The 20,342-nt window shown below is 42.1% G+C and overlaps 1 protein-coding gene across 1 annotated transcript in view; it reads right to left on the bottom strand.

The window, feature by feature from the left end:
• IL31RA (interleukin 31 receptor A) overlaps positions 1–20,342 on the bottom strand; it is a 36,778-nt gene that overhangs the window by 12,042 nt on the left and 4,394 nt on the right. Inside the window, exons 3-10 of the mRNA XM_009896610.2 lie at positions 19,493–19,613; positions 17,669–17,832; positions 16,310–16,461; positions 10,128–10,293; positions 9,448–9,530; positions 8,698–8,914; positions 3,446–3,628; positions 727–828 (exon numbers count right to left, since the gene is read on the bottom strand). Of these exons, the coding sequence (XP_009894912.2) occupies positions 727–828; positions 3,446–3,628; positions 8,698–8,914; positions 9,448–9,530; positions 10,128–10,293; positions 16,310–16,461; positions 17,669–17,832; positions 19,493–19,613 (1,188 nt within the window). The remainder of the gene's footprint in view (positions 1–726; positions 829–3,445; positions 3,629–8,697; positions 8,915–9,447; positions 9,531–10,127; positions 10,294–16,309; positions 16,462–17,668; positions 17,833–19,492; positions 19,614–20,342) is intronic.

Here is a 20,342-nt window from a genome sequence, read left to right as displayed (position 1 = left end):
CCTATATGCATATCACACACACACAAATGGATATTTTCACCTAACATCTTAAAATTACCAACAAACTACATTCCTATGGCTGGCTATATGAATCACTGAATTCACATTAACTTCTACAAATAAAGAAATCTTCCTTCCTTCCTCTCCAAAACCAAACGATTTCATCCACAATTTCTATCCAATGACAACCACCATGGCTTCTCACCATGCTTTTTATGTGCCCAGCTGTAACAATTTGGTTATCTTATCAAATTTAAATAAAGGCTAGCTTTTTGAGCCATCTATTTTATTCTGAATTTCCTTATATATAAAGACTGATAAATACAGTCAAAAAATAAAATGAAGTCTCAAGCTGTGCCAAGGGAAGCTTAGGCTCGAGGTGAGGAGAAAGTTCTTCACGGAGAGAGTGATTGGCCATTGGAATGTGCTGCCCAGGGAGGTGGTGGAGTCACCGTCCCTGGAGGTGTTCAAGAGGAGATTGGATGTGGCACTTGGAGCCATGGTTTAGTTGTCATAAGGTGTTAGGTATTAGGTAATAGGTTGGACTTAATGATCTCTAAGGTCTTTTTCAACCTGGTTGACTCTGTGATTCTGTGAAATAAGTAAGACCAAATCCTGATTTTTTTTCAGCATCTACATCTGACCTCCAAATTGCTCACAGATGTTACACTCTGAGACACAGACTATGACACACCTTACACAATATTATTAGTTTAAGATACATACTTTTTTCTTGAACATAAGTTTGTATGGAATATGGAGCCACTACTGTGTTTCCGTAGAGAGGATACACCGAGATGTTATAGCATATAAATGGTTTAAAGTTTTCTGTAAAGGAAAAAATAAAAGAAAAAAAAAAAAAAGAATATTTACATACATTTCTCTGCATACAATTCTCTATGCAATACTAGCACCATGAAAGTAAAATAATTTACAGTGCAGCTTTAAATATGCTGTTACAGATATCTATTTTCTTCAACATTTTAGCAAGCCTTAAATGCTCCAACTGCCCTAAACGCAATGAATTTTACTCAGTAGTATTCATAAGAGCACTTGGTTCTTGACTCATTTTTCACTAGAAATACTTTGAATAGATAACTACACTACAGCCTTATATAGCTGACACAGTTAAGGCTTCTGGAAAGGAAGTTCTGAACTGTGAACAATCCAGCAGCCAAGTAATTAACACTCAACTCTGAGACACCTTTGTGGCTTTACACCCCATGGGATTAAAACAGTGTAAAGGGTTTCCTTAAGATCTGTACCTTGTTCAGCAGAAATCATGCCTATCCACAGGTCCCTCCATTATCAGCTCTCTGATACTTTTTCAGCCTCTTACACCTACTGCAGCACAATAAAAGTCATGATGGCCCACATACTGTCCTTAAAAAAAGGAATGTCCTTAAAAAAAAAACAGAATCTACAAAAAGAATGCCAGAATCAGGCCTGAAAAGCAGTAAGTCTGACTTTGATTTGATATTTCTAATGTAAGTTGTGCTTAGGGTAAACAGAGACCTCCTAATAATGAAGAGGAGGAAAGATGGGGTTTTTAATATACTTGGAGAAGAGCAATAACTAGCATTTGTTTCTCATAGTCAATTGATGATGTAAGGCAATTTTCAGTGTAAAACTCATGAGCCATCTAACTCAATTCAATGCATAATAAACTGCTGCTCTTGAATTCTACTTCAAGCAGATGTTTTATTTATTTGTTTCACTGTAGCAGAGAAATAGTATTTAAAATACTGTTTTCTAAGCCAATAATATAAATGTCAAGGGCAAGCTGCCTATGCTCAACACGAATGAACCCAGCATTTCATTTCACTTTAAAAAGCACAAGGTTCTTTGTTTTCAAAACCTGGAAATTCTGTCTCTTTCATGTAGGATTCAGAAAGATGCTTGTATGCACAAAAACTGTTTTCAGATGTGATAAAATTGTAATGCATTGATAAAGAACCTGACAATTAATAATACAAAACTCACTTATCAAATAGATTACATTTATTAAATATTTTCACCATTATTCCTTTTTGTAAAAAACCAAACCAAAACACAACCTCAACAAAAACACCAAATGTGTAAAGACAGGCAAATTAATTTCATTAGCTAAAGGTTGTGTGCATGGGATATTCACATCAACATCAACAATTCCATGCCTGGAGCTCCTCTCCTATGAGAACAGGATGAGAGAGTTGGGGTTCTTCAGTTTGGAGAAGAGAGCTCCAAGGAGACCTTATTGTGGCCTTCCAGTATCTGAATGGGGCCTACAAGAAAGCTGGGGAGGGACTTTTTAGGGTATCAGGTAGTGATACAACCAGAGGGAATGGATCCAGGCTAGAGGAAGGGAGATTTAGATTAAACGTCAGTTCTTCACCCTGAGGGTGGTGAGACACTGAAACAGGTTGCCCAGGGAGGTGGTGGAAGCCCCAGCCCTGGAGGATTTTAAGGCCAGGCTGGATGTGGCTCTGGGCAACCTGATCTAGTGTGAGGTGTCTCTGCCCATAGAAGGGGGGTTGGAACTCGATGATCCTTGGGGACCCTTCCAACCCTGACAATTCTGTGATGTTTCATTCACACTGTTGTTTTCACACATATCTCTTGATCTCTGCACTTTCTTTGGGTTTTCATTGAAACTATATACAAATAACCAAAACTTTATTACTTTGAGAGACTATTTGTTAAAAAAACACAGTCAGCCTCTAAAACAAGAAAGTGAGCAAAACTTACCAGTGCCTCTCAGAGATACCTTGGGTCATTCTACAGTTGTGAATTATGTGATACTTAATAAGGCAGATTGACTAATCACTCCACTTGCTTATTTTAAAACCGAATTCTCCCTCAAAAACTCTTTCAGGTTTCTTGTGCTATCTCTAACACATATGCAAACACATCACCTTGCTCCATCTTTGAATTAAGTTGTTTAGTTCCAGATTTCTCTGCTAAAATAAAATGAAGCTGTCACAAGCCTCCTGTCCTTGGGCCATTGTTGTAGGCCAGCTGCAGTCCAGTGTTAGCACGATGCAATCGCAAGGTGATTTGCATCCAGGATTGGTATTGTCTGGGCAAGCAGCAAGTGATTTTATCTTTGTTGAGTCACACAAGGAGTTTAGACTCTCACACCTCCCTACTAAAAGATTCATGGCGTAAGAACAAGCCACAAAAGTACTTAAACAAGAAATCTGGACCCTAATTTTATATGGGAGCAAACACTGTCTTGCACTTTGTGTGAAGACTTGAGAGACCTGAATTTGATATTAAATTACAGGCAAGCATTTCAAGAAAGCATGGAGCAACACTCTTATTTTTTCAGAATGCTCTTTTGAAATCGATTCCTAAAAACAAAGGTTCAGCCTTGCTTGTCTTTTCTGGTCTGCTTATAAATTAATATACATAAATACAAATATATATGTATATCATTACAGCTGTAACTGATAAATGAACATACTTTTGTTAGCCTTCCAGACTGTAGAATTTGTTACGTATTGCCATGATCTACCAAAAGGACTGGTCTCCAGTTCCTCATACCACTCAACTATATACTCAGTTACTTCTGCTTCAGAGGCTGTCCATTCCACAAACACTGCTTCATTTGTTGTGAAGGTCCTCACTGTTTCAATAATCTGAGAAGCTAAAAGTTGAACGGGAGAAATGTTGGCAATTCTATCTCCATAAAGACCACAGCAAGCAAAATATTTGATTATAGCAAACAGATATTGCATCTTTAGAAAACCATGAAACTTAGTAAAGGTTTAAAAAAAAAGGAAGTTTAAAAAGTTACTTTATATCTATGTTCACATGCTCTAAATAATTTTACATTCAGCATATAAGAATTGTCACAATGTAAAGGGGCAGGCGTGGGGGACTGAGGAGAAAATACTCAAGGGCATTTACACATACAGAATCAAAGACCAGTCTCATAGTATCTAAATTTCACAGTTTAAGTCTGCAAAATTTGCAGTTACCAATTTACAAGCAGTTTTACAAGTAGTGCAGATAAGCAGGTTTTAACTGAGGTGATAAAAGGCAATAGGAAAACAGCAAAACAAGTGAAGCTGTGAATGACAGTAAAGCATTAACCTGCAGAATGGAGGCAATGAAAGCCTGAATGAAAACAGAATTAACCAGGTTGTAAAAGACCTTCCAGATCATCAAGTCCAACCTATCACCCAACACCATTTAAACCATGGAAATAAGTGCCTCATCCAGTCTATTTTTAAACACTTCCAGTGCTGTGTTTAACATCTTTATCGATGATCTGGATGAGGGCATTGAGTCCATCATCAGTACATCTGCAGATGACACCAAGCTGGGGGCAGATGTTGGTCTGTTAGAGGGTAGTAGAGGGACTCTCCAGAGGGATCTTCACAGGATGGGCAGATGGGCAGAGTCCAACATGATGGCATTCAACAAGTCCAAATGTCGGGTGCTGCACTTTGGTCACAACCCCATGCAGAGCTACAGGCTGGGGTCAGAGTGGCTGCAGAGCACCCAAACAGAGAGGGACCTGGGGGTAGTACTTGATCGTAGGCTGAACATGAGGCAGCTGTGTGCCCAGGTGGCAAAGAAGGCCAATGGCATCCTGGCCTGGATCAAGAACAGTGTGGCCAGCAGGAGCAGTGCTCTTGTACTCTGCATTGGTTAGGCCACACCTTGAGTACTGTGTCCAGTTCTGGGCCCCTCAGTTTAAGAAGGACATCGAGACTCTTGAACGTGTCCAGAGAAGGGCAACAAAGCTGGGGAGAGGTGTTGAGCACAGCCCTATGAGGAGAGGCTGAGGGAGCTGGGGTTGCTTAGCCTGGAGAAGAGGAGGCTCAAGGGAGACCTTCTTGCTCTCTACAACAACCTGAAGGGAGGTTGTAGCCGGGGGGGGTTGGTCTCTACTCCCAGGCAACCAGTAACAGAACAAGAGGACACAGTCCCAAGCTGCACCAGGGGAGGTTTAGGCTTGAGGTGAGGAGAAAGTTCTTCACAGAAAGAGTTAAGTGGCTATTGGAATGGGCTGCCCAGGGAAGTGGTGGAGTCACCATCCCTGGAGGTGTTCAAGAGGGGACTGGATGTGGCACTTGAAGCCATGGTTTAGTAGTCATGAGGTGTTGGGTGATAGGTTGGACTTGATGATCTTTGAGGTCTTTTCCAGCCTTACTGATTCTGTGATTCTGTGATCTGCCAGCTCTCTCAGCACCCTTTTGGGGATCCAAGTGGCTCAGCAGGTCTCTAACTACTTCCTCCTGGATTACAGGGGAACTAAACTGCTCCTTGACTCCAACTGCCAGCTCAGGAGGCCAGTTGTCCAGAAGACAACTTATACTGCTATTAAAAATTGAGGCAAAGAAGGTGTTAAGTACCTCTGCCTTTTCCTCATCTTTTGTTACAATATTCCCTTCTGTGTCCACCAAGGAGTGGAGGTTGTCCTTGCCTCTCCTCTTGCCATTAATATATTGATGAAAGCATTTTTTGTTGTCCTTCACATCAGAGGCCAGTCTAAGCTCTAAATGGGCTTTTCCTCTCTAATTTTTTTCCTACATGACCTAGCAACATCCTTAAACATTTCATGGGTAACCTCTCCTTCCTTCCAAAGATGATACACCCTCTTTTTCCCCTTAATTCACCCAGAAGTTCATTGCCCATCCAGGCTGGCCATCTGCCCCTGTGGCTCATCTTCCGGCACACTGGCACAGCCTGTTCCTGCACTTTCAAGAGTTCTTTCTTGAAGTAGGTCCAGCTCTCCTGGACCCCTTTGTCTTTAAGGGCTGTTCCCCAAGGTACCTTCTGAGTGAGTTCCTTAAGCAATCTGAAGTCTGCCCTCCAAAAGTCCAGAGTGGAGGTTTTGTTGCTGCCCCTCTTAGCTTGACTGCATATTGAAAACTCAATTATCTCATGGCCACTGGACCCCAGACAGCCTCCAACCACCACATCTCCCACCAGCCCTTCTCTATTGGCAAAAAGGAGGTCAAGCAAAGCCTTACCCCTGGTAGGCTCACACAGCAGCTGGGATAAGAAGCTGTCCTCCATACACTCTAAGAACCTTCTAGAATACCTCCTCTCTGCTCTGTTAAGTTCCCAGCAGATATCTGGCAGGTTAAAGTCACCCATAAGAACAAGGTCTGGTGATCTTGAGACAGCCTCTAGCTGCCTGCAGAATAATTCATTAACCTCTTCATCCTGGTTGGGTGGTCTATAACAGACTCCAACCAGGATGTCAGCCTTGTTGGCCTTCCATCTAATTCTCACCCACAGGCACTCAACTTGATCATCCTTAATCTCTAGTTCCATGGTATCTAGAGCCTCCCTGATGTACAGGGCCACCCCTCCACCCCTTCTCCCTCACCTGTCTCTCCTGAAGAGCCTGTAGCCATCAATGACAGTGCTCCAGTCATGTGAGCCATTCCACCACATTTCTGTGATGGCAACTACATCATAACTTTCCTGCTGTACCAAGGCTTTCAGCTCCTCTGTTACCCATACTGCATGCATTACTGTACATGCACTTCAGTTGGACTGCTGATTTCACCCCTCACTCCAGCTTACCACCCTCAGACTCCTGTCTGGGGGGACTGGTTTCAGCCCCTTCCCCTTTAAAATCTAGTTTAAAGCCCAGACAACGAGTCCTGCCAACTCCTTTCCTAGAACCCTTTTCCCTCTATGGGATAGAATATTCTCATGTGCTAGGATCTTTGTCCCGCTCTGGGACAGATGTACTCCATCTGTTGCTAGCAGACCCAGTGCCACAGCAAGTTCCCCAAGATCAAAAACCCCAAAATCTGTTGTTGGCACCAGCCTCTGAGCCAGTGAGCCACCCAGGGTGGCTAAGCAAAACGGGGGGGGGCGGGAAAAAGAGCTGGTGAAATAGAAGGAGGGAAATAGATGTATGTAGAGGAAAAAAAGAAAAAGAAGCAGGGGAAATGGCATGTCAGAGCATGGAATAATCAGGAAAACAGTTTCTTCTGGAATGCAGAAGAAGATAGAAAGGTTGTCTGCAACCTCCAGGACATGACTTCAGGTCTACATATTCAGCTTTCTGATGAGAAGTGAACGTCGAGCAGTTCCAGGGGGTCACTTCAAATTACTTCCTGAACAGCTGATACAGAAGTGATTCAGGATTGTCAAATGCAGCCTTTCTTCCAGATCACAGGTGGGCAGCAGAAAGGTGCCACACAAGTCTCACAGAGATAGCAATAGTAAAATAAGACCCAAAAACCACATCAGTTGTGCCAGAGCACACCAGCCCCCTGGGCAATTTGGGAATACATAGGAAATGTTTCCCTTGCTGCTTCCACTGACTCATCTTAGGGACACCTGTTAAACACACCTTTGAACTACATTGCAATAGTGGGCTGTGGTAACAAGACAAATTATACATAGAATACATAGAATAAACCAGGTTGGAAGAGACCTTCAAGATCATCGCGTCCAACCCATCAACCAATCCAACACCACCTAAACAACTAACCCATGGCACCAAGCACCCCATCAAGTCTTCTCCTGAAAACCTCCAATGACGGCGACTCCACCACCTCCCCAGGCAGCCCATTCCAATGGGCAATCACTCTCTCTGTATAGAACTTTTTCCTAACATCCAGCCTGAACCTCCCCTGGCGCAGCCTGAGACTGTGTCCTCTTGTTCTGGTACTGGCTGCCTGGGAGAAGAGACCAACATCCGTCTGTCTACAACCTCCCTTCAGGTAGTTGTAGAGAGCAATAAGGTCACCCCTGAGTCTCCTCCTCTCCAGGCTAAGCAACCCCAGCTCCCTCAGCCTCTCCTCATAGGGCTTATGTTCCAAACCCCTCACCAACTTTGTTGCTCTTCTCTGGACTCGTTCCAGCAAGTCAACCTCCTTCCTAAACTGAGGGGCCCAGAACTGGACACAGGACTCGAGGTGCGGCCTAACCAGTGCAGTGTACAGGGGCAGAATGACCTCCCTGCTCCTGCTGGCCACACTGTTCCTGATGCAGGCCAGGATGCCATTGGCCCTCTTGGCTGCCTGGGCACACTGCAGGCTCATGTTCAGTCTACCGTCGACCAGCACCCCCAGGTCCCCCTCTGCCTGACTGCTCTCCAGCCACTCTGACCCCAGCCTGTAGCTCTGCATGGGGTTGCTGTGGCCAATGTGCAGAACCCAGCACTTGGATGTGTTCAATCTCCTGCCCTTGGACTCTGCCCATCTGCCCAGCCTGTCGAGGTCCCTCTGCAGAGCCTCTCTGCCCTCCAGCAGATCAACTCCTGCCCCCAGCTTGGTGTCATCAGCAAATTTACTGATGATGGACTCAATGCCCTCATCCAGATCATCAATAAAGATGTTAAAGAGCATGTACCTATTTCTCAGTCCAGTAGAGAGATGAGACAGAATTGTGTGGAACTCGATAAAGTTGTAAAATAAGCCCAGAAAACCCCTCAGAAAGTAGTAACACAGAAATTCTAACACAACATCATAAAGTGCTGGTATGTATGTGAAAACAAAACCCCCCACAATAACAATTTATAACAAAAAATAAGATATGTAATAGCAAAATACATCAATCCAAGTTAAAAGTAATGAAATACACAGCTTTTGTACATAGCACAGGTATATGTAAACAGATAAGGACAGAAGTCCTAACACATTTTTGCTTCCACTCTAACAGAACACAAGCAAACATCAGGAAAGTAATTTTTTTTTTGTAATGACAAAAGTATATCATGGCACTGGGAATTCTTACTTTTTTCATGAGTAGATGGAATCCTCAAAAGAGCTTCAGGAGAATATCCAGCAGAGTTATAAGCAGTAACAGATATTATGTATGCCTCTTCATTTAGCAGTAAACTAATGTTCTTACTGATAGAGAAGTTTGTCCTTTTAAGTGACGCATCATTTTCTGGAAAATACTGTATTTTGTAACCTAGAATTCTCCCTGAAGGGGGAAAGTTTTTTAATGGCTATTAAAAAAGAAAGAAAGGGGAAAAAAGGCAGTAATAAGTATTTCACAGTCTTATTTGTACAATCAAAAGTACACACTGTATCAAAGAGTCCAGATCAAATCACAGAGTTATTGTACTCTCTTTAGAAAAGCAAAATTACTTTCTTCAGACCTGTTTTCAGGACAGTGAGCTGCAACAATTTCATTGAAAGTAAGGTTCAAAAGTCAAATACTGAGATTTGAATGCAAAGTGAGATTCAACACAGTTTTGGTAAGCTGTATCATTTAAGAGCTGTTGCCAGGACTTTCAATTGGATTTGCTAAGATCTGAGCGTAATTATACCTTTCATTTCCGCACAGGATTACAGAACTCTATTCATGGCCTGTTCAGTAAATGAAAACCTTTACAATTCTGCTTCAGTTCGGTGAGGGTTTTTTCCGATGACAGCAAAACTCTCTGGCAGCTATATATCCCACAACAGTGAAATACTTAAATGGGATATCAGCTGCAGGATACTAACATGATTATCAATTCACAAAATGCGCATATACCTTCCACAGAAGATGTACAAATCTACTTCCAGCTGAGGGTGAGGACTCAATTACCCTCCACAAATCCACTTTTTCTGAAGGAGCTATTTAAAGATACAAAAACATCTTGAAAATTTTGTTATATTCAAAAGTGTAATTATGATTAAAAACAATCAAGAGGTTTAAAATAATACAGTCAAAGAGCAGCTTGTTGTTTTCCCTTTGTAATGTGATGCCTTTTTTCCCTATGGAGTGCTATTTCTCGCTTTCTTTAAGTTTCCTTCTGTGTTCTTTTATTTGTTGAGTTCTAGAGGAGAATTTCTAGTTTTCTTTTATAAATAGAAATTCAATTCTTCTGCTTTAAAGTTATTGGACATGGTTGCTGTACTACATTTCTGCTACAGTTGTACTTTGCAATGTTCAGTCCCACCAATACCCTTTCAGTTTCCCATTATTCATTGTTTATTCAACCATTTTTTTTCCTTAGACCTATTTTGTATCCCCTATCAAATCTCCTCCACTTCTTGCTTGTCTTTCAGTTTTCCTTCTTCTACATTTAAACAGAAGGCACATGTTCTGTTTAAACAACAGAATTCCAAACTCAATGAGCTGGTAGTACTCTGAAAATACCATTTTTCCATTACTGCTTCCTAATGCCCAAAAGTATAACCAAAGCATTACTTACTGAATAGTTAGCCTACCTTTCTCTTCTGTGCTTGCATTTTCTCCTCCACTCCATTCACTCCAGAACGTTGACCCAGCGCTGATACACCGAACTGCAACTGTATACTCTGTGGAGTCCCACAGACCTGTGAGATTACACGATCCTGTTTTCTCTCCATAATTCAGTGGGACCATGACAATTTCCTGAAAGCAGATATGATAGCAAAAACTACTTGCTATAAATTTGCATGCAGATAGGACAGTGTCTAAAACACTACAAACAATGCAGTTCTTGTGGTTTTCAGCTCACTCCTCTGAAGCTGAAAATTACTAAGTTTATACTTAATTTTTCTGTGTAGCATCTTCATTCTGGGTTTGAAACTCTGGGTTTGAATCACTTGAGCCAAAACTAGGTCTGTACTGACTGGCCTGTGGCATGAACTGGGGGCAGCTCACACGTGATTCTGGGACAGCTGTGCTGACACAGGAACTGCTGGATGACTGTAGTTCCCACTGGTGGGAAGTAACTGGCTGTTGCTAAAGCTGGCATCACCATCATGTCCTGGGCACAGCCCCTCGTCACAGCAGAAGCATCCCTGGGGAAGCCATGATCACCTGCTTCTTGTGAGATTGTGGTTCTTGTTTCTTGTTTTCTTTTTCTGGGTTAAAAGGTCTTCTAGCTCTCAGCCATGTAACAGTGTGGCTGCAGTACATCTCAAAGATTATTAGCATATAATTAAAATGAAAAGACTAACAAAAACACAGGAAATTCCGTTAGCAAGAGAAAAAGGGAATATGCAGCCTTTAGATGTTAAAGGAAGATAAGAGTATGAGAAATAATTGATGCATTATCTTCTTGGAAAAGGAATGAGAAGGTAATTTCCTCATCTTAAAAGAAGCCCATTCACATCTCACTGATGGGAGTCAGAAGCTACCAGAAGCTTCTGACAAAAGATTAGAATAGAATAGAATAGAATAGACCAGGTTGGAAGAGACCTTCAAGATCATCGTGTCCAACCTATCATCCAACACCACCCAATCAACTAAACCATGCAACCAAGCATCCTGTCAAGCCTCGCCCTGAACACCCCCAGTGACGGCAACCCCACCACCTCCTCAGGCAGCCCATTCCAGTGGGCAACCACTCTCTCTGTGTAAAACTTCCTCCTAACCTCCAGCCTAAACCTCCCCTGGTGCAGCCTGAGACTGTGCCCTCTTGTTCTGGTACTGGTTGCCTGGGAGAAGAGACCAACCTCCGCCTGACTACAACCTCCCTTCAGGTAGTTGAAGAGAGCAATAAGGTCACCCCTGAGTCTCCTCTTCTCCAGGCTAAGCAACCCCAGCTCCCTCAATCTCTCCTCATAGGGCTTGTGTTCCAAGCCCCTCACCAACCTTGTTGCCCTTTTCTGGACACACTCCAGCAAGTCAACCTCCTTCCTAAACTGAGGGGCCCAGAACTGGACACAGGACTCGAGGTGCGGAAAAGGTGAAAGAAGACAGGAAAACCAGGAACTGGAACTGATGCACCAACTCAAGTGAACTGACAATGTAAAATCAAACAAAACAACAAAAAGTACAGAAAGATATAAGCATTTGTTTATAGAAGAACTGATATAATCACTACATCAGCAGTAATGTCTTCTCCTTTGAACTGAGAAAATAATAATTAAGGAAGTACTTAGAGACCTCCTTATCCACTTGGATCCCCACAAGTCCATGGGACTGGATGGGATCTATCCTAGGGTGCTGAGAGAGCTGGCTGATGAGCTGGTCAAGCTGCTCTCCATCGTTTTTCAACACTCCTGGCTCACTGGAGAGGTCCCAGATGACTGGAAAATACCCAACATGATGCCCAACCAAGAGAAGGGCCAGAAGGAGGAATGAAGGAATTCCAGGCCTGTCAGCCTGACCTCAGTGCCAGGCAAGATTATGGAACAGGTCATCTTGAGTGCAATCACACAGCACTTACAGGATGGCCAAGGGATCATAGAATACATAGAATACATAGAATACATAGAATAAACCAGGTTGGAAGAGACCTTCAAGACCATCGCGTCCAACCCATGAACCAATCCAACACCGCCCAAGCAACTAACCCACGGCACCAAGCACCCCATCAAGTCTTCTCCTGAAAACCTCCAGTGATGGCGACTCCACCACCTCCCCAGGCAGCCCATTCCAATGTGCAATCACTCTTTCTGTATAGAACTTTTTTCTAACATCCAGCCTGAATCTCCCCTGGCGCAGCCTGAGACTGTGTCCTCTTGTTCTGGTACTGGCTGCCTGGGAGAAGAGACCAACATCCGTCTGTCTACAACCTCCCTTCAGGTAGTTGTAGAGAGTAATAAGGTCACCCCTGAGTCTCCTCTTCTCCAGGCTAAGCAACCCCAGCTCCCTCAGCCTCTCCTCGTAGGGCTTGTGTTCCAAGCCCCTCACCAACTTTGTTGCTCTTCTCTGGACTCGTTCCAGCAAGTCAACCTCCTTCCTAAACTGAGGGGCCCAGAACTGGACACAGGACTCGAGGTGCGGCCTAACCAGTGCAGTGTACAGGGGCAGAATGACCTCCCTGCTCCTGCTGGCCACACTGTTCCTGATGCAGGCCAGGATGCCATTGGCCCTCTTAGCTGCCTGGGCACACTGCAGGCTCATGTTCAGTCTACCGTCGACCAGCACCCCCAGGTCCCTCTCAGCCTGACTGCTCTCAGCCACTCTGACCCCAGCCTGTAGCTCTGCATGGGGTTGTTGTGGCCAATGTGCAGAACCCGGCACTTGGATGATCGGGCCCAGCCAACATGGGTTTAGGAAGGGCAGGTCCTGCCTGACCAACTTGATCTCCTTCTATGATCAGGTGACTGCCTGATGGATGTGGGGAGGCCTGTGGATGTAGTCTACCTGGACTTCAGCAAGGCCTTTGACACTGTCCCCCACAGCAAACTCCTGGCCAAGCTGTCAGCCCATGGCTTGGACAGCAGCACTCTGTGCTGGGTTAGGAACTGGCTGGAGGGCTGAGCCCAGAGAGTGGTGGTGAATGGTGCCACATGCAGCTGGCAGCCAGGCACTAGTGGTGTGCCCCAGGGATCAGTGTTGGGCCCCATGCTCTTTAATATCTTTATTGATGATCTGGATGAGGGCATTGAGTCCATCATCAGTAAGTTTGCAGATGACACCGAGCTGGGAGCAAGTGTTGATCTTTTAGAGGGTTGGAGAGATCTGCTGAAGGACCTTGACAGGCTGGACAGATGGGCAGAATCCAAAGGCATGAGATTGAACACATCCAAGTGCCAGGTTCTACACACTGGCCACAGCAACCCCATGCAGAGCTACAGGCTGGGGTCAGAGTGGCTGGAGAGCAGCCAGGCAGGCGGGTGCTGGTTGATCGTAGGCTGAACATGAGGCAGCATTGTGCCCAGGTAGCCAAGAAGGCCAATGGCATCCTGGCCTGTATCAGGAACAGTGTGGCCAGCAGGAGCAGGGAGGTCATTCTGCCCCTGTACACTGCACTGGTTAGGCCACACCTCGAGTACTGTGTCCAGTTCTGGGCCCCTCAGTTTAGGAAGGAGGTTGACTTGCTGGAACGAGTCCAGAGAAGAGCAACAAAGTTGGTGAGGGGTTTGGAACACAAGCCCTAGGAGGAGAGGCTGAGGGAGCTGGGGTTGCTTAGCCTGGAAAAGAGGAGACTGTGGGGTGACCTTATTGCTCTCTACAACTACCTGAAGGGAGGTTGTAGCCAGGTGGGGGTTGGGCACTTCTCCCAGGCAACCAGCACTAGAGGACACAGACTCAAGCTGCACCAGGGAAGGTTTAAACTGGATGTTAGGAAGTAGTTCTTCACAGAAAGAGTGATTGGCCATTGGAATGTGCTGCCTGGGGAGGTGGTGGAGTCGCCATCACTGGAGGTGTTTAGGAAGAGACTGGATGGGGTGCTTGGTGCCATGGTTTAGTTGAGTAGATGGTGTTGGATTATAGGTTGGACTCAATGATCTCAAAGTTCTCTTCCAACCTGGTTAATTCAATTCCATTCTAACTCCTCTCAAATTTCAGATGTCTGAAACAAAAAGGTGTTAATATAAATGTTGAATTAGCTGGATTCCAACAAGGTCAGCAAAGGTAAGTTTTAGAATAAGGAAGTCATTCTTGGGAGCTAAGCTGAAGTAGTAATATCACAGAGATTTACATCAGGGCCAAAAACCTGTGCAGAATTATTATTTTCTTATTAATATTTTTACTAATATCCATTTGCCATATCTTAAGTAATTATTCAATAAATTCCTTAACACCACTCCTTTGAACACCATAATGGGAAGTACACTGAGTAATAATACTGAAAATTTAAGTCCATTCTAACCTCAAGAAACTGTCAAAAACAGAAGACTGCTTCTATGAGTGACAGACCTTTTAGCCAACCTGCAATAAAAAGGGCTTGAAAACTACTATCAGCCTCCTGCAGAACTTGACAATGAATTACAGACACTGCAAACTAGCTTTAACTTTCTCACCAAAAGGCTGTTAACTGTATTTCATAGTAATAAGAAACTTACTATATGCAAGCCCAAACTGAGGTCACCTGCTTTTCATTCAGCACAAAAAAGGCACAGAGCAAACTGTTTGGATAATTTTGGTAGGAGAGCTTAATAGATCAAGGAAGTATCTGTCCTTTACATGTATGTGCTGACAGAAGAACAGCTCCTGTATCTAACTGATGTTTCAAGGCTGTCTTAGCCACTGCCATTTGGCTGGCTGCAGACAGAAATACAAACCATCCCCATCTAAGATCCTGTAGAACTAAACTCAGGAAATTTTTGTCATTATTGACCATGACCAATATTATTTTTTTTCCAGAATGTCTGTGGAAAACTGCAGCTAAGTTCTGAGGAAGAAAATAGGTGTAGACTGCATTTGATAGTGAAAAGAGTAGATAGATTAATTCTTACGTAGATGCTGATAGACACAATACACAATAATACATAGAATACATAGAATAAACCAGGTTGGAAGAGACCTTCAAGATCATCGCGTCCAACCCATCAACCAATCCAACACCACCCAAACAACTAACCCACGGCACCAAGCACCCCATCAAGTCTCCTCCTGAAAACCTCCAGTGATGGCGACTCCACCACCTCCCCAGGCAGCCCATTCCAATGGGCAATCACTCTCTGTATAGAACTTTTTCCTAACATCTAGCCTGAACCTCCCCTGGCGCAGCCTGAGACTGTGTCCTCTTGTTCTGGTACAACTTTGCAAATGCTACAACTTTGCAAAAACTTAAATGTTTCCAACATTTAGGAAAGATCTCCTATGCATGTAAGCATCACAAGAACACCAGTGTCTTGACTTCAAAGGGATAAGCACATTGAAAAGGTCTTTTAACTATTAATTTATATTAATTTATTAATATTAAATATTAGGTCCTGGGTGGACCTGAGACAGCCTACCCATCAGATCACCAATACCAACTAACATGCCATATTTACCACAAAGATGCTTGCTGTAAGAATGTGATGAGAATGCTAGTTAGAAACACCTTCAGTATTAAGAACTCTTCTCTGCCAGCATGATGCATTTACTGTATAGAATAGTCAAGTCAGGGCAGACATCCCAGTTTAATGAACTTAAAAAGAAAAGAAAAAAAAAGCAACCTGACCCATTCTTACATCTGGAAGAAGAGACAGCAATACCACAAATAAAATCACTTCCATACTGAGGAGCATTGGAACAGGCCACCTGAAAGAAGCAAATTACTAAAACCTGTTTCTCCTCTAACAGTTCCATTGAAGTGTCAGAAAGAAACTCAGAATAGCAACTTCCTTTATTTGCCATCTCGAAAAATTTATACTTTAACTCACTTGAAAATCAGTGTATCTTTAGTGCACCCCAATCTGATTCAGCTATTCTGGTCAAGAGTAAAAGCTGGGTTTAACACCAAAATGCAATGGGAAGATGAAATATCATGATTGTGTATGTAATCCCTGAGCCTAATGTCATCCTTTAGAAATATATTCATAAGTGTGGTATGTACCAAAACAGTCACTGACTGTTTTGAGAACAACTAATCCTAGCCAACCATTATATTAATGTCATGTATACCTAATAATGCTCCACTGAAATAACAAGGTTCTAATAATTATTTCCAAATATTTGTTGCCTTTTTAAAAATTTAACCTTATATAACATTAAAAAATTAGAAACTAACACTCAGAAGAAAATATATGTAGCTTACCGAAGAGTTTGAATATAAGTTTCTGTATTGAACTTGGCAAGAAAACTTTTTTGAAGAGAGAATCTTCTCAGGCATTTTCCATGTTACTGTAAGCAACTGTTTTATATCAGTGATTCTTTTAACTGAAAGTATTTCTGGAGGGTCTAATTTCACTGGAGGGAGAAACAGAAACATTAGAAGCATTTCTCCCCTGTTACAAAAGCTCAACATTTTTCCACCTCTGTGTATTCCAATAACACACATCCTATCAGACTATTAATATGATGGTTCAGTTTATAGGCATAAGTCTATATATGGGTAGTTATCTATAAGAGAGATTGCACACACAACCTATTTAAATGCTGACAAACCTGCTCTCAAACTGATGTGCAGATTTCTTCTACCTGTGTCAGCACTGAAGAATTCTACTCAGAGAGCACAGCGAGGAAAAGAAAGAATGAGGAGCTGGGAGGCCAAACTGCACGAGGGACAAACTCACTTGAAAAGGATTAGAGGGGGATAGAAGTAGACAATAGGAGAAGAATGGACTAACACAGAGAGAAGAGATAGCTGGTACAGGGGATGTGGAAATTAACGGGAAGGCACAGCACACCGGAACACAGGGAGTAAAGAGCATACAGCTGACAAGCGGATGGAGTCCTGCAGCAAAAAAAAAAACAACTCTGAAAAAGGTTGTTGATTAACTACATTAATATGAAGCAGCAGAAAATGCAGCACAGCACAGAGGGAGAAGAGGCAGACAAAACTGTTCAAGCTCCTGAGAGTCAAAGTACAGGTGATTCTTAAACATTCCTACCCAGGAATGAAGAAAATGCAATACTCATTTACAGCCAGTCCAAGTTTCAATAAAAAGTTTCAGTGTATGACCTGTACTTATTAATAATTTAAAACTTAGTCATTTATAAAGGATATGTCAAACACTACTTACAAACAAGTTGTAGTTAGACATTTCATAGTATGAGTACAGCACACCAACAAGAAATTGCTGAAAAATGCTGTGAAAGACCGTGAAAAAAAAGACGTGCTTCAACCAAATGAGAAACATCCAGTTTTGATGAAAAAGTAACTGGGAAGGATTAAATAGTTTATCTAACCTTAAATATCTTTTAACTAAGAATTAAAATCAGATGGCACTTGAAAACTGGCACAAATTTAAAACCAAATGAAACCTGAATAATAGTTTCAAAACCATGCTACTGAAAAATTATCTTTTTCTTGGCTTATTCTATGTAAACCAACTTTTATTAGACAATTTGTTTCAGATTTCTCTAACCTGCAAGGAGGAAAAAAGAATTGGAGAGGGTGCAGTCAGCTCAGCATATGATGCTTTGTATCCGTTTAACTCTTGCTATTAATTACCTATGTTTTCCATAGGGATGGGAACACAGTCTGAGGAGGCTTCACCCAAAACATTTTCAGCTTTCACCTGAAAACAAGATGAACTACTATATGGAGTATGTGGATGATGAAATGAACATGACTCTGTTTTGCTTTCACAGCAGAATACCCCTCCTCCTGACATCCTAAAAATCAAGATAAAACAGAAGGAATTACAAATTATCACATTCTTTTGTAATAACTACAATTGATTGTTGGGTTACTATTTCATCATTATCAGTATGCTTTTGGAGTTGCAGCAAAGTCTTCCTAGTGAAGATCTCCTTACACAATATGATTGTGCAAACAAATACTCTTTCTTAATTCCACTGCTCCTGTAAATGCATATGAACAGCCTGCCCAGACTCAATTAATTGTAACAGCAATCATTAAGACAACTTTCCAGAACCAGTAATGAAGAGTAAGAAATGCCTTAATGTCCATATGCTATTATTATTGTTTTAGGTTGAAGACTCAAAAAGCAGTGAAATCATGCCACTCCAAGGAACGCCTTCTTTAAAAATACAGGCAGGTAGACACAGCTAGTAACACATGCCACAGAATTATGTGAAAACAAGCTCTTATTAATCTTTTTAATATTAAATAAATAAGGCCAAATTGTACCACTACCAAGATAATAGACTACCCAGATAATAGAAATTTGACAGATTTTCCTGAAAGAACACATTGATAATATTCTGTATTAACAGCATATACTGGCACAATAAATACAGTGGGATGCAAAGCTAACAAAATTTGTTTCAAGCCACAGAGAAATTATCAAACCAAGAAAAACTCACACATGAGCCCTGTGTTAAACATTTCATATTATGCAGTAAGCACACAGATATTTGTGCAAGTAATAAACAGTTTGAGGCTGGTATTTCATGGACACCTTTAAGCTAGGGTAAACCTGCATTGCTGCAAAGGGAAGCAGCTGATCGTTTTCAATCCACAGCTCTGCCCCCTTGTGCCAATGCTTTTGTAGTCATACAGTGAACTCTTGGGAGTTATCTAGATTAAAATTAATGGTTAGATTTTACTGAAAATAGTTTTGCAATCCACTTCACTCTGTGGTTAAGAATTTGTGCCGGTACAGGAAGAAACAATATTGACATTTACTTTTAATAGCTGTGCTAGTTTGCAGTTTCACAAACTCAGGTAGGTTATAAAATATAGAAACACTAAAACCAGTATGAATGCTCCACCTAATGAAGACAGAAGCCTAAAATGGTGATAAAACTAAAGATGTTTTCCTGCCCTATATCATATGCTAGCATATTTAGAATACAAACCCCTCTTTTAGAATGTATCACAGTATCACAGTCTCACAGTATAACTAAGGTGGGAAGAGACCCTAAGGATCATCAAGTCCAACCTGTCCCAACAGACCTCACGACTAGACTATGGCACCAAGTGCCACGTCCAATCTCCTCTTGAACACCTCCAGGGACGGTGACTCCACCACCTTCCTGGGCAGCACATTCCATGGACGAACGACTCGCTTGGTGAAGAACTTTCTCCTCACTTCAAGTCTAAACCTCCCCTGGCACAGCTTGAGACTGTGTCCCCTTGTTCTGGTGCTTTTTTACTGAATAAATTTCCTTTATACAGCATACATAAAAATGTATCAGAGTGAAACTTTTTTCAATCCCTGGCAAAAATAATTGAATGTACCAAGGAGACTGCATGACTCTGAACTCCACGCTTCCAGCGGGGCTTTTTTAAACAGAAGTCAGTATATGAGAGGAAGGGAACTGGTGGCCTCACCCCAGAAGTCCAGTTCCAAATACATCCTGTACTTACATTTTGCGGTAAAGAGTGTAGTTTGTCATAAGATATGTTTCTCTTCCTGAATTCCAGGTGCAGGTAAGTTTAGTGTTAAAGTAAAAAGTGCAGGAAATATTTGTTGGTGTATCCGGTGGAACTACAAAAACAAGGATTTAAGAAAAAAAATCCAGTAAAAATAAGTGATGTTGACATACAACTGATTCTGTTGGTCAAAGAACAGTTTACAGCTTACTTCACTAAAAAAACATGCATAGCACTTCACTTTATATTTTCTTATTGCCCTCAAAATTCCTCATAAAACCAAAATCAAATTCCCCTGGGGAGACAGAGAGATTTTCTCCATCTGCATCCCAGAAATATTTAACTGAGTGAGCCTGACAGTATTTTCAGTGCATCACTACCTTACACAAAACCACTACATGCATTGTCCTGAACCTCTAAATAGACTCCAGAGAGTAAAAGGAAAACAAAGAAACAGGGCAAAAGTTTAGGAAAAGGCATTCTCTGAAAGATAAAACTTCTTCTGGGTACTTCCCAGAATGTCTAACAACTCACCATATGAAAACCCCTAGTCTGAGGAGCCTGCAGGACCTCAGAGTACAGAAGACAACTTCCTCGCAAACATACCTATATGACCTTGAAGAGGTCACTAATTCTGAACTACCTTATAAGCAAGGTAGCAAAAAGGAAACAACTCTGCAATCTCTGCAGCCTGAAGTCACCCATAAAAAATGTAACAGCTTTACAAGACCTCTTTGTTAAAGCCAGACTTCTTCACTCTATAAGAAAAATTAGAATTGAAAGGAAAAGAATTTCAACAAATGCAAATAAAATGGTTGGAAAAGTCCCTTCTGCAAAATACTGT

Source organism: Dryobates pubescens, chromosome Z (genome assembly GCF_014839835.1).
Source record: "Dryobates pubescens isolate bDryPub1 chromosome Z, bDryPub1.pri, whole genome shotgun sequence".
Lineage (NCBI taxonomy): Eukaryota > Metazoa > Chordata > Aves > Piciformes > Picidae > Dryobates > Dryobates pubescens.
This window is presented reverse-complemented; position numbering and strand designations above follow the sequence as displayed.